Below are 13037 nucleotides of genomic sequence, written 5' to 3'. Positions count from 1 at the left end.
CTGTAAAAAGGGGCAGTGCGATGACGGCAGCGCCGCTGAAACGCTAAAGATCAATCTGACTTCTCATGTAACCTGCGAGCTCAGCAGAGCCCGCCAACGTTGTAAACATGGGACCTCAGCGTCCAGTCACGGGACCTTCTGCTTTTTTTTTTTTTTTTTTTTTTTTTTGATTTGTTTTGTTTTCAGTCTTTCTGTGCTCATGGTGCTCAATGCTTGGGTTAACTTTTTGTTTTCTCCTAATTTTCTTTCAGTATGACAGACTAAACCTGATTAAAGTAAGCATTTTTCTGTTTTTTTATTTGCCACATTGACAGTCCCCTGCCACCCCCCTGGACCCCGTCTTCCTCTGTAGACGTGCAACTGTTGGCTTCCCGTTTTTTATAGTATTCGCTTTCTTGTGTCCTTCCCTGTGCCATCTGTTTCAATATATAGAAGGGCGGCTGATCACTGCCCAAATGCAAGAAGTGTACACATCAATAATTCTGCAATATTGAAAAACATTTTATATGCAAATTCTCGTTGTTTTTTTTTTAAATCTGAATACTTGTCACCACTTGTGTGCCAGTCACATTCATCACTGTTGTATTGCACTTTCCCTTAAAATTTCACTAGAAATCCAATATCAAATACAATGACATTTTAAACAAATTGTGATGTTATGAGTCAAGCCAGTGTCTTTTTAAATTCTGTTCATTTCCTTTTAATTCCGTTTCTCACCCTGAGGGATATCGGACATATAATCCCAAGAAATCTCGTGAGCTGAGGCTAAAAAGTGGCACATCAATGCATTCAAAATGTAATTTGTCTCCCGTGTCTCTGTTTGCCTGCAAATCAGATTACCTAGCAATTGTTAGAGCCAATCCGTCGTAAATTCATATATATATATATATATTGTGATGATATGTTTTCAAAAAAATCATAAAGGAGCAACAAACCATTGTAGGATAATTTTCTGACTTTTGCTTCTGAGGTATTGATTTTATTTATTCTTTTATCACTGTTTTTGGGACAGTGGACTGTATTTCCCTCTATCCCCACTCTATTCCCACTCCTAAATGCCAGCCTAATGTTTTCCCCTTTGAATGGTCACCTGCATGCATCCCCTCTGGAAAGTTCACTGTCAGAATGTTGGGAATCTAAACTGTTCCACTGAATCCACAATGAAGAGTCACTTCATATCTGCTGCCCTCTGCTGTTATTACACCGCAAGAGCCCGGATTGTTTGGGTTTTAGATTCAAATGGATTGCAAAGATTCAAAATGGTTGCAAATACAGTATATGTCATGGAGAATTTGGATCAGACGCCTTGGTATGGTGATGTTATTGCATACAATTATTAAAAAGAAAACACCATATAATAATAATAATCATTATTATGATTATTATTATTATTATTATACATTTTTACTTATTTTTGATAAGTGTGTTATTAAATGTTTACTAAGTGTTTTGTTTATTTGATGAATTTATGTGATTTAGAAATTATTTATTGGACTCACTGAATAAGCAAATGAAAATTTAGGGCTCATAAAGACACTGAAACTCCTTATCTAGAAAGTTTCTTTTTCATGATTAACTAAAATATATTCAGTCAATACCTCGCAACATAGTTCGGTGACCTCCATATGATTATTCACATATCATTATACATAATATCATTTATAAACTTAGTGAATGATGCTAAATAATGTTTCAGGTAGTGTAATATTCACCTGAGCCTTTTACTGTCAACAAAGGGGAGAGCTTAGCTAGAAATCTGCATACGCAGGGTTTTGCAACTAATATCCTCTTTCTGTAAATATTTTAAGTTCCATGTTTGAATAATGAGACAAGAAAAGCTTAAAATAGCGTTTTTTTTTTGGTTTTTAAAAACATCTGGTCAATACTTTATAAATTAACAGAAGGGCATCTAATGCCAAATCATTATCATATAAGACTCCATGTTCGAGTTGTTTGACTTATTCTTATAAGTCCAGTGCTGACATTGTTTTCAACTTCAGCTGAAATGTTAAGATTCATCCAGAGTTTTTTTGATTTCGCACTGGCATTGCGGGTGCTTTTTAAAGGTTGTGCAACAGCATCACATGCATCACAAAGTAAAATTGAAATAACTTGCTTATGTGAATGGCATCAATGCATAGTGGCAACTTTTACTTTTTTATATATCTGAAGTTTTGTTGACATCACCTATGTTTCAATATATGAAAATGTGAATTTATTCATAAATAGATGTTTTCACTTTTGGATGAAGTATGCATTGTTGTGTCGAATCCTGTTGGAGGCCGTGTGAGACACACTTCAGCCTCCAATACCGCATTTTGATGAAACTGATCACGTTTCACAATCTCAGCACATTTGGAGCCGTAAGCACGAATTATGAATCATCTCTCTTTCTTTTTTCTCTTTCTCCCTCTCTGCAGAAGAGCCAAAGCTGGTACAATGTAAGTCTTTCTTTTTTTCATTATTATTATTTTTACTCAATCTGTATATATGTGATGCCTATAGTTCAGGAGTGAGTGAGTGAGAGTGGGTGTGAGTGTGAGTGAGTGTGTGTCGTCTCCCATGCACAAAGTCTACCATTGTAATGAATGGCACTTGGGAGACGAAAGGTTATCATCCTTGACCTTGTTTACTGTCGCACCAAATTACTTGGATGTGGGCTGTAATGGTTCTTGCCGGGATTAGTGTGAGCTTAAAAGAGCAACAGGTGGATTTCTCCAATCGCGGGGGGAATTGGGTCAATCAGAAGACTGCCAGAGATTCTGGTCCATTCTATTGGATAATTTACTCATTACCCTGAATAACAGCATCGCAGTTTTAAGTGTTTTAAATGAAACCACTAGGTGGGGTGCTATACAAGTCAAAGGGGCCAGCAGAATTCATCTCAAAACATGATGAGCAGTACAAAGTTGCCTCTTGTTCTGATTAAGCTCAGCAGGTTCAAACTTCCACCAGAAGTGTCAGCAGTTTTCAACTTAATTCTGGTTTTTTTTTTTGGTTTTGTTTGTTTTCATTATTTTTATTCCCTATTTTGTACACTCTGCCCCCTCTCTCCCCAGCATGAGAGACAGCACATCCTGAGAGTAAGCATGACTTGAATTCTTTTTGTAACTCCAGGGTCATGATCTCGCTCTTTCTCTCTGTTTGACAAGCTAACAGGATGATAACAGTCCATTTTGCCTGTCCCTTCTTCATTCCATTCGCTCTTTGTTCCCACCTAAAGCGGCGGTGCCGCTTTCATCCAAAAAAGAAAAAACATTATAACTCCTAATTATATTGCATTTCCAGTCCGTGCAGCGGTCCATCTAGACTTTTTTTTCCTGGAATTGCATTTTACAAATTCTTCGGATGTTGTCAAACGCCTGCCATGTCTTTGACAGTCTAATTTGAGTGCACGACAGGTGGAAACAAGCGCACTACAATGCTCGCCGTACTAAACAAATCAACGCACCATCTCGGGACAAGCCTCGAATGCCTTTGAATGGCGCAGAAGTGCAGCATGGTGCTTTAGTTCATGGCATGTCTTCCTGGATGCTGGAACTCTTTGGCTTCAAGGCTGCGTGTGTGAAAACCAGATGAGTAGTGTGTAGTCCCAAAACTCTGGACAGGTTCTATAATTATTTTATAATACATTAATAGCATGCTCATGAAAACTAACTAACTAATGAAGTAACATTAACATGTAACTATTTTTTGCTCTGGTGTTGCTCTGAATTCTATACTACTTCAAAAAAGATGCCTTTTCATGGAAACCACTGACGGACAGCTGACGCCAGATCAGTTGTACAAGACACAAGGATCTACTTCTTAAAAATCTGAATGTATTTTTATTTATTACCTACACATCTAAATTACCCAAACTAAGTGGATAAACTTCTCAAGTTTCAAGTGTTGCCAAATTCTTATAAAGCTGTAGTATGTATGATATATGTTCACTATATGGTCTGATCTAAAACATATACTAATAGTTACTAGACGGTTTAAAGCAAGTTATACCGTCATCCATAATTCATGTTTGTCCATCCTTGAATATGTTACTATATGATATCAAAGCTATAGTCTGTTCTCGTCGTTTAAAAAAAAAAAAAAAAAAATTCATTTAATTTGTGATCATCATTGGAAATAAGTGATATCAGTAGTTGAGACAGAAACTGACAACATATAACCTGCTATAGAGAAACTAGTAACATTGGAGCGCACTGTCACAACTACCTCATTTCCACTGACACTCAATACAAGGGTTAAGCTCCTTTTGTCTTGTACATTAAATATCGCTACATAATACAGGGGCTCTCTCGCTCTCTCTCCCTCACTAGGAGAATTATGTCTTAGGCACTCTCGACTCACAGCTCTGGCTGCACGTGATAGTGTCACACTGCACCTGCATGTCTTTGTGTGTCTGCACCTCTACAAGGCAATGATGACCTCCCATGGCACTGAAACCCTAATGATTATAAATCCAGTCCGTCCTAATGTGAGTTCTGAGCCTGTTAGAGATTCATCGTGCAGCCCCGTCCACAGCAGCGACCTAAAAACATCCGTTCGTTCATTCGCTCTCTTTCCGTGCCAGCGTGTGATAATTTTCTTTATAAGAACCGTAGCCACGCAACAGGACGTAAACCCTGATAAGACATGCGGTGGATGAGTGAGTCATATCCAACACCGGAAAAGAGACGAGTTGGTTTGTTTTGGCGCTGCAATGTATTTCTTTGTTGATGACAACCCCCTATCCTGGACCCTATCTCTCTCCAACCACTCAAACCACACCTGGGTTTACAGTACCAGACTCCTCCGTCCCCGTCTGTTTGTCCATGGGGTTAATAGTTAGCCAAATCCATAAAGAGAGTATCTATACCTCATCCCAATCTCCAACTGTCACATGAACAATAGACACAGAGCAGCTTGTCTTTCCTTGATTTATTGGAGTGCAAAAATCAAATTGGGCGGGAAGTAATAGATCACTCATCAAGCAGCAGTTCTGATGGTAGTTTGCTTTTTTTGTTGTTTTTTTTTTTTCCTCAGCAATAGTGAAATGAAGTAGTGAACTTAGGCACAACCGTACAGATTGAATCCATCTTGAGTGAAAGTAAAATAAAGGTGAAACAGGTGAACCCCCATCAGTATGCCTGGCATCTTTATCCGTCATCATAAATCATGGCAGGACACGCACACCGATTGTAAGGTGTTGCTAAATTAGAAGCTACGAGTTTTGCGTTTCTCCGGCCCGCTGAGCAACGGGGCTATCGAGTGTCGCACGCACAAGCATTAAACAATATCTCCCATTCGAAAAACGATCACACGGCGAAACAAAAAAGACAAGCCGGAGGCATTTGTTTTACGGTGCTTCAGGCGGGTCGCTTGGCCCCACGTTCCCGGTGCGGATCGTGTCAAGATTGATGGCATTTGTTTGCAGAATGGGGTCACGAGAGGTTGCGCTCACATCTGTTCTCTGTAACTCAGTCACCTGCCTAGATGGTCAAGCAGACCCATAACATATGTCGGGCAGACTGAGAACAGAAATTACAGTTTGTTTTATATATTTTATATATACTGCTCAAAAAAATAAAGGGAACACTTGAACAACACAATGTAACTCCAAGTCAATCACACTTCTGTGAAATCATAGTGTCCACTCAGGAAGCAACACAGATTCATTTTGACTTGTTTTATGGACATTACATTAAAGTTGGATCAGCCTGGAGTTTGTTTTTACACTTTAATTTTGAGTGTGATTCCTAATCCAGACCTCCATGGTTGATACAATTGATTTCCATTGATCATTTTTGTGTGATTTTGTTGTCAGCACATTCAACTGTGTAAAGAGCAAAGTATTTCATAAGAATATTTCATTCATTTAGATCTAGGATGTGTTTTTTAAGTGTTCCCTTTATTTTTTTGAGCAGTGTATATTAAATATTATATGTTACCTAATCTTTATGCTGTTGCTCATAAGCAAGGTAATTGTAAGGCACTCAGAACCAGGGCAGCGTGCACACTAAACTCGCACACTTACTGGGAGGAAGAGGGAGGAAGAGGAAAAAGCTACTGGCATGATAATAAAGGAGTTGTTTGCAGGGGTTACTAGAGGGCAACGGCCCTAACTCCTCTTTCTGTGTGAGTGAAAGGAAGAGAGAGAGAGAGCCAGAGAACGACAGAGCGAGACGAGGATCATGTGGCCAGAGTGTGCCGAGTCCTCCGCTCAAGACTGAGAAAGGAGCAGCACCCAAAACAGAGGGCGGATACCGGAGGGAGCTCCTCTTATTTTTCAAAACTTCACATCGATCTGACAAGTCTCTGACCGTTAGAGGAGCCTGCTGCAGGGAGGGAGGGGTGCACTTTGGAAAACTTTCCTTCGATCCATGAGAAAAAGGCGTCCGGCTTGACAAATATGGATGAGGATTGTTTGTTGGACTGGGAAGCCATGCTGAAGGTGGATGAGGCTTTTGCCGAGTGGCTCCTGCAGGGATCAGCCGGAAGGGAGTGGGGATGGGAGTGGGGCTGGACCGCCTCGGACCTTCAGGACCGAGACTGGGATAATGAGGAGATCCCCGCTGTAAGTCGCCCGCCCCCCCCTCTCTTGTGAAGTTACAGCCGCAATGAGAGGTGTAAAGCGCGCCGATCTGGTGAAACGTGCGCGGTAGAAGCCTTTGAAACTCAGTTTGTGTTTATTCCCATTAATGGAGAAGGCAACCGGTCTGATCATGAGTCACGGCTTTTTATGCATTCCCTCAGTGCCTGTTATAGTGCAGTTAAGGTGAAACAGAGTTGAAGCAACAGCAGGGTTTGCGCTTATTTCTGAATTTCAACTAGCAATGGAGGCGAATGTAGTGACATTTCACATAAACTAAATGTTCTTTTCCCACCAGAGGAGATCCACGGGTTCATATTCTTCCTTTGTTTTAGTCTACTGTGTGTTACTGTATTGGCAGCTATTGTTTCCGGAGGTTTTCCTGTCGAAGGAAAACATTTGGCACGGACAGGGAGAGCCTTCACTTTGGCAGACATGTGATATTTTTTTTTTTTTTCGTTTTTTTTTTTTTTTTTTTTTTTTAAACGTCTTAACCTCACTTCGAAAACTCTCAAAATCCACCAAAGCCAAGAAATGGATACTGCAAGCGCAATGAACAGAAATTGCCCCCAAAAATTGCTGAAAATGTGTTCGTTTGACACTTTAGAAGTACTTCTTCCTGGAATATTGTGTTGTATGTATTAAAATCCAAGTGCTAATCGTCCTAGCAGCATGTTTATTGAATGATCTGCAGCAGGCTGGTGTTTTAGGACTGCGCTTCAATTATCCCATGAGTTGTCTTTTTTTCCTGTTTTTTTTTTGTTTTGTTTTGTTTTTAAATGTGATCTTACCGCATCTCTCCACTTGCTGTTTGCTCTACATCCAAGTTCTAAGTGCTTGTCAAAATCGCCCACTGGAAAGGTGAAGTCAAGGGACACGGCCAGTGTCTACGAAAAGTACTTTTCAAACCCGTGGGTGGTTTAAACAAGCTTCATTGACATATTTAATCTAGCCTGAATAACAGGAGTGCCTGTCGAGTGTGCGAGTCGTACAGCACGAAAATGCGTTTGTGTCTGTTGCCGTGCATGTGTGTGTTCGTAGCTTCATCATACTCTGCCTGTCACCGCAGGTGTTGAGCCCGACCTACAAGCAACGTAATGAGGATTTTCGGAAACTCTTCAAGCAGCTACCTGACACAGAGAGGCTCATTGTGGGTGAGTGAAAACCTGCGACACACTGCAGAGAAAAACACCCCATTTCGTCTCTAACACTCATCTGAGAGCCAATTATTATTTCAGTATTTAATAAAAAAAACTTCATCGATCCTGCATCTGTTTTTTTACAGCATAATTTAGCAGAACATGAACATACTAAAACACAAGTTTAGGGTATTGACTTTGTTTTTGTTGCCAATATTTGTTTATAGGTTCTTCTAGTGTCTTTCCTATGATGATGTTGACATAATCTACATTCCATCAACAGGTTGCTCAAGTAGCGCTCAGTATGTGCCATGACCTCATTGTAGCATTCAAGTTTACAAGTACTGAAAAGGTTCAACACATAGTAGGAATATTTGGGTATCTTTATAAGAAAATATTATTGTGTTTGTTTTTTTTTAAGTTATTAAGTTATTGCCAAGTTTGCTGTTGTTCCATGTCAAATTTCTGTGTTTTGAAGAGATTCTGGTTCTAATTCAAATGAAATTATATGATATCAATTATATAGTAAAAAAAAAAAAAAAAGAAACATTTTTTTATGAAAAGCCTTATTGTCTGATCAGCTGATGGATTTTCGAAATGTGAAATGACGGGGTTGTAGATATATAATGCGTGCATGTGTGTTGTGTGTGTATGCCTGCGCTTGCATGAGTGTGTTTAATCCTACTCCCTCACCCTCCCGTGCTGATTTTTCCGCCTTCCTTTGTTTTTCAGACTACTCTTGTGCTCTGCAACGGGACATCCTCCTGCAGGGACGACTCTACCTCTCTGAAAACTGGATCTGTTTCTATAGCAACATCTTCCGCTGGGAAACACTGGTATGCTTGCAACCTCTCATGACCTCTGTACATTCTAATATTTGTTATATTGACATTACTGACTCATATGCCGCTGTATAATATAAATATGCATGTTTGTCTGTGTGTAGTTAACGGTGCGGCTAAAGGACATCTGTTCAATGACAAAAGAAAAAACTGCCCGCCTCATCCCTAATGCCATCCAGGTCTGCACAGACAATGAGAAGGTAAGGGAAGCACATTGATTAAATGCAAATATTTGTTTTAATATTGTATTTAATGATGTGTTTGAGTACAATGTTATCATTAGCCCCTCCTCAAAGTTATCAGGATCTTCAAAAATACTAACAAACACCAAAAATGAATATGCAGGGACTGATATTCATGTGGAAGCCGCAAATAGATTAGTGCATGTTAAATTGTTCATTATATCATACTATAAATGTCCAAAAACATTTTTCAGGCGGTTATAGACACGGACAATAATTGCCGCTCACTCTTTTTAGCACTTTTTCACCTCGTTCGGTGCCAGAGACAGAACGTACATGATGATGTTCAGACTGTGGCAGAACGCCCTGCTGGACAAGGTAAGACAAATGATTATAAATTTGTTTTTGCATTGATTTTTTTTCTTTTTTTTAATTCAGCTTGATTAGTATGTCATACAGGATAAAAGTTCACTTATTTACCTGATAATTCAGCTTGATCAGTATGTCATACAGGATAAAAGTTCAATTATTTACCTGAAAATCATTTTTTTGCTCCCAACGCATCATATGCAGCCCCTATGTCCCAAAGAACTGTGGCACTTTGTTCACCAGTGCTATGGCAACGAACTGGGCCTGACCAGTGACGACGAGGATTACGTTCCCCCCGATGATGACTTCAACACCATGGGGTAAGTGCGGTCAGGCTGAGTTATCCAGTTCTACAATAACCACTTAAAAAAAAAACATTGTAAACAAATGAATCAACACGTTAGCAAGAGCTGTAGCAAACCCAGGTCATATGTTTATTCACAAACAATAGTGCTCACAACCATGAAATACAAATCTTTATAAGGAATTTGTTTTGAACTAGAACATTATTATTGATATTTCAAATATATGTTTTATTATTTCTATAAAATTGTACTAAAAGTGAATATTTGTAGGATTTTTTTTTTTATTATTTGGTTTGCATGATACCTTTCCCAATATTTTGCAATATTCTAATTTTCTGATGATGAAGACATCAGAAATGATGTATAATGTGTAATATATATATATTGCACAATATAAATACTAAGTGGATGTTCTCAGCAGGAACAAAAATGTTGCTGTTAAAATTATTTTTCTTGATTACACATTGATCTTATACATTGATCTTGTATTAAGCAAAGTACTGTGGACATCAATGTGCAGAACAAATAAATGGCAGTATGATAGCATTGAAAAGAGGTTAAGACAGGAGCACATTTTTTGAGTGAAATAAGTTCCTCTTAAAACCAAAGCAATATTCTAGTTTGATACTCAACTGAAAAAAATCACTTTACACATGATAATTGTTTGCTTCCCTATGTTGTCATTTTTTGGGAAAGAGAAGAACTACCACCATGATGTGCTTTCTTCACCAATTGTATTAGAAAGAAAACAGAAAAGGACTCTTAGAATAAAAATACAATAAACAAGTAGCTTCTGAGAAATCTGATGGACATCTTAGCTCAGAGATTGGTTGCCAAGGGGTATTCCAAACAATTTCTCCATTCCAAATTTATACAAAATTGACCAAATATCAGAAATACATCATGTAGAAAACAGTACAATATGGGCTGCCTCATGCAGTACCAATAAAATAATCTACAACAAACAAAAGAGAAAAAAACTAAAAGGCCTCAGTCAGAATGAATAAATCATATATTTACGCTTTTTCTTGCAACAGCCCATCTAACATTGCTGATATCCATGGAAACACATGGAAATCAGCAAAAAATCCAAACGATAGGGGTCAAACCTTTTCGTGCTTTCTTGGAAAATCCTGTGGCTTTTGCTATCTGAAAGGACTTTATGAATCGTTTTATTGTATAACAACAGTGGTGTTTTGCAGAAGCATTTTAAATTGTTTGTTAAAAAAACACATCTAAAAAGGGACCTGTTAGATTTTAGAATATGTAATGCTCATCGATAAATCATAGCCATTAAAATTGACCAATTTATTAATTATGAGATCATCTTAATTTTGCCAAATAAGCGAGTTTTACTCATGAATGTCAACGTATGACAAGCTCTTGGAAAGGGTCGTAAGATCCTGGCATAGCAGGCTCGAGAGCGCTGCCTGCTGTCTGTTTGTGGACGAGCAATAAGCTGAATAAATAATCGGTTCCGTTTTCTCTTCTGGGGCCTTCAGGTTCAGTGAAGAGATTCCCAATGACGAGAACGAGATCAACAATGATAATTTGTCAAAAAGCAGCGCAGAAGCCAAACCTGAGGGAAGCCCTCCAATACACAAGAAGGTTGTCGTCGCCAACAGCACCATTGACCGCACCGGCAACAACGACACCCCTATCACAGTGAGCTACGTTTGTCACATGATCCATTAGAAATATTTATGTCACAGTTCTTATGACACATTGGCCCGCCGGTGTTTCTTTTCCTTCAAGTTTGACCTCCCAGCCGAAGAGTACACGGACAGCCAGCCAGACGGGGAGCTGTTGGCCGTGCCGCTGTTGGTGGAAGAGAAGAGCGGGGTGGGCAGAGGGTTCGGCGGTCCCGTCCCCTCGCCCTCTCTGGACTTCAACGACAATGAGGACATTCCCACTGAGCTCAGCGATTCCTCCGAGACGCACGACGAGGGTGAGTCCGACGTGATTTCACTATCAACGAGACGCTGCGCAAATTAAAGCAATTTGGAATTATTCGCGGGTTATTGCGAATTATTTCATCCCTCGAATCCATCCCAGATCCGTGGAATGGATCCTTTCCTTAAACCAGACAGCCCAGCTACCAAAATCTTTGTACTTAAGACACTTTATAGCCTTGACTTGTTACTTTGACACTTTATAGTTTTATTTGTATTTCTTATTCTCCCCCCTTTTTTAAACTTTTTATACAATGTCCTACTATTATTCATTATTGTTATGTTTTACTTGAAACGCTGGCACAACAATTTCCTTCGGGATAAATAAAGTTAACGTATTCTTATTCTCATTCTTACCAACAAACCAGCAGTCCAGCTGTCTCTCGTTCCAGCGCATTCCAAAGTTTAAAATTTGCAGTAAACACCAGATAAGACGGTACAGGAAAGTCCAAGCTAATTTCTAGAAACAAAACCCATCCTCTCTTCTGCAGCATTTCCTTCCTTTGAATGCGTAACTTTTCATACTTATTTAGATAAATCAAAATAACGTCCTAGGTAGTAATCAATTTGCTAATATAGATATAGATATGAAGATTATGTAGATAAATTCATTTTCTATAGCGCCTATCCTTCACTTAGGGTCGCGGGGTTGATGAAGCGACATACAGCTATTCACACATCTAGACAGTTTAGGATTTTCCAACCAAATACATGTTTTTTGATGTTGGGGTGGAAAAAAAAAACACATGAACAGGGAGATCATGCAGACTCAACCAGAAAGGTCCTCTGTCAAGATCCAACTACGGGGACCATCTTGCTGTGAGGCGGTAAAATCTGAATAGTGTCATTAATGTTAATGTCATTATCCGTGTGTGTCTCTGGTTGCTAGGCGAGGTCCAGGCCTTCCACGACGATCTGAATGGCAGGCAGAACATCAATGAAGTCTACAAGTTTAGCGTGGACAAGCTCTATGACATTCTCTTCACCGAGTCGCAGTTCATGAGTGAATTCATGGAGCAGAGGCGATTCTCGGGTTTGTTTTTCAAATTTTTTTTTTTGCATCTAGCCTGACAAACTAAAATAAACAATTCAAGTTTAATTAATCCACAAGTCTATGTCTTTCTGTGCTCTCCAGATGTAGTGTACCACCCATGGAAGAAAGAGGATGCTGGGAATCAAACCAGAGAGATCATGTACACGATTTCTCTGTCCAACCCCCTCGCACCTAAATCAGCCACAGTCACAGAAACACAGGTCTGTTCACAGCTCATATATATGTATATATAACCCACATATATACATAAATATATTGGCTATAAATATATTGGTTATGTTCCTTTACCAACTGCAAGAAATGAAAAATCGGCAAAGTAGCAACCATATTTTTATTTTATTATTTATACAAACTTTTAAGCTTTATGACCTTACCCACACTATTATTAACCTTTCATATATTTCAAACAAACACAACACTGCAGAGTGGCAATCACTTGTAAGTGGTGATGAAGAAGATGACAAATGCATGGTATGGAAGAGGGAAAGGGAATGATGGTACAGTCGCTGAGCGAATCAGAGCCCAGGATGCAAAACACCAGGCTCTGGTTGGTCACCTCCCATCCATCAGCCAATAGCGTGCAATGTACAACCTCATGTGGGTAAAATAGTGCAAGTACAAGTGGG

The 13037-nt window shown here is 39.2% G+C and overlaps 1 protein-coding gene across 8 annotated transcripts in view; it reads left to right on the top strand.

Moving 5' to 3' along the window:
- gramd1bb (GRAM domain containing 1Bb) overlaps window positions 1-13037 on the top strand; it is a 68395-nt gene that overhangs the window by 47224 nt on the left and 8134 nt on the right. For 4 of the 8 annotated variants that reach the window (XM_086164211.1, XM_086164216.1, XM_086164217.1 and 1 more), the window contains 12 exons: window positions 252-275; window positions 2421-2441; window positions 3060-3083; window positions 7638-7722; window positions 8440-8543; window positions 8654-8749; window positions 9029-9109; window positions 9305-9420; window positions 10908-11070; window positions 11161-11353; window positions 12247-12390; window positions 12493-12611. In XM_086164211.1, the coding sequence (XP_086020337.1) occupies window positions 252-275; window positions 2421-2441; window positions 3060-3083; window positions 7638-7722; window positions 8440-8543; window positions 8654-8749; window positions 9029-9109; window positions 9305-9420; window positions 10908-11070; window positions 11161-11353; window positions 12247-12390; window positions 12493-12611 (1170 nt within the window). The remainder of the gene's footprint in view (window positions 1-251; window positions 276-2420; window positions 2442-3059; window positions 3084-7637; window positions 7723-8439; window positions 8544-8653; window positions 8750-9028; window positions 9110-9304; window positions 9421-10907; window positions 11071-11160; window positions 11354-12246; window positions 12391-12492; window positions 12612-13037) is intronic. The other 4 variants (XM_086164213.1, XM_086164218.1, XM_086164212.1 and 1 more) reach the window with 3 other exon arrangements.

Source organism: Fistularia commersonii, chromosome 18 (genome assembly GCF_037954325.1).
Source record: "Fistularia commersonii isolate RoL2024-O1a breed Wild chromosome 18, RoL_Fcom_v1.0, whole genome shotgun sequence".
Classification (NCBI taxonomy): domain Eukaryota; kingdom Metazoa; phylum Chordata; class Actinopteri; order Syngnathiformes; family Fistulariidae; genus Fistularia; species Fistularia commersonii.
This window is presented reverse-complemented; position numbering and strand designations above follow the sequence as displayed.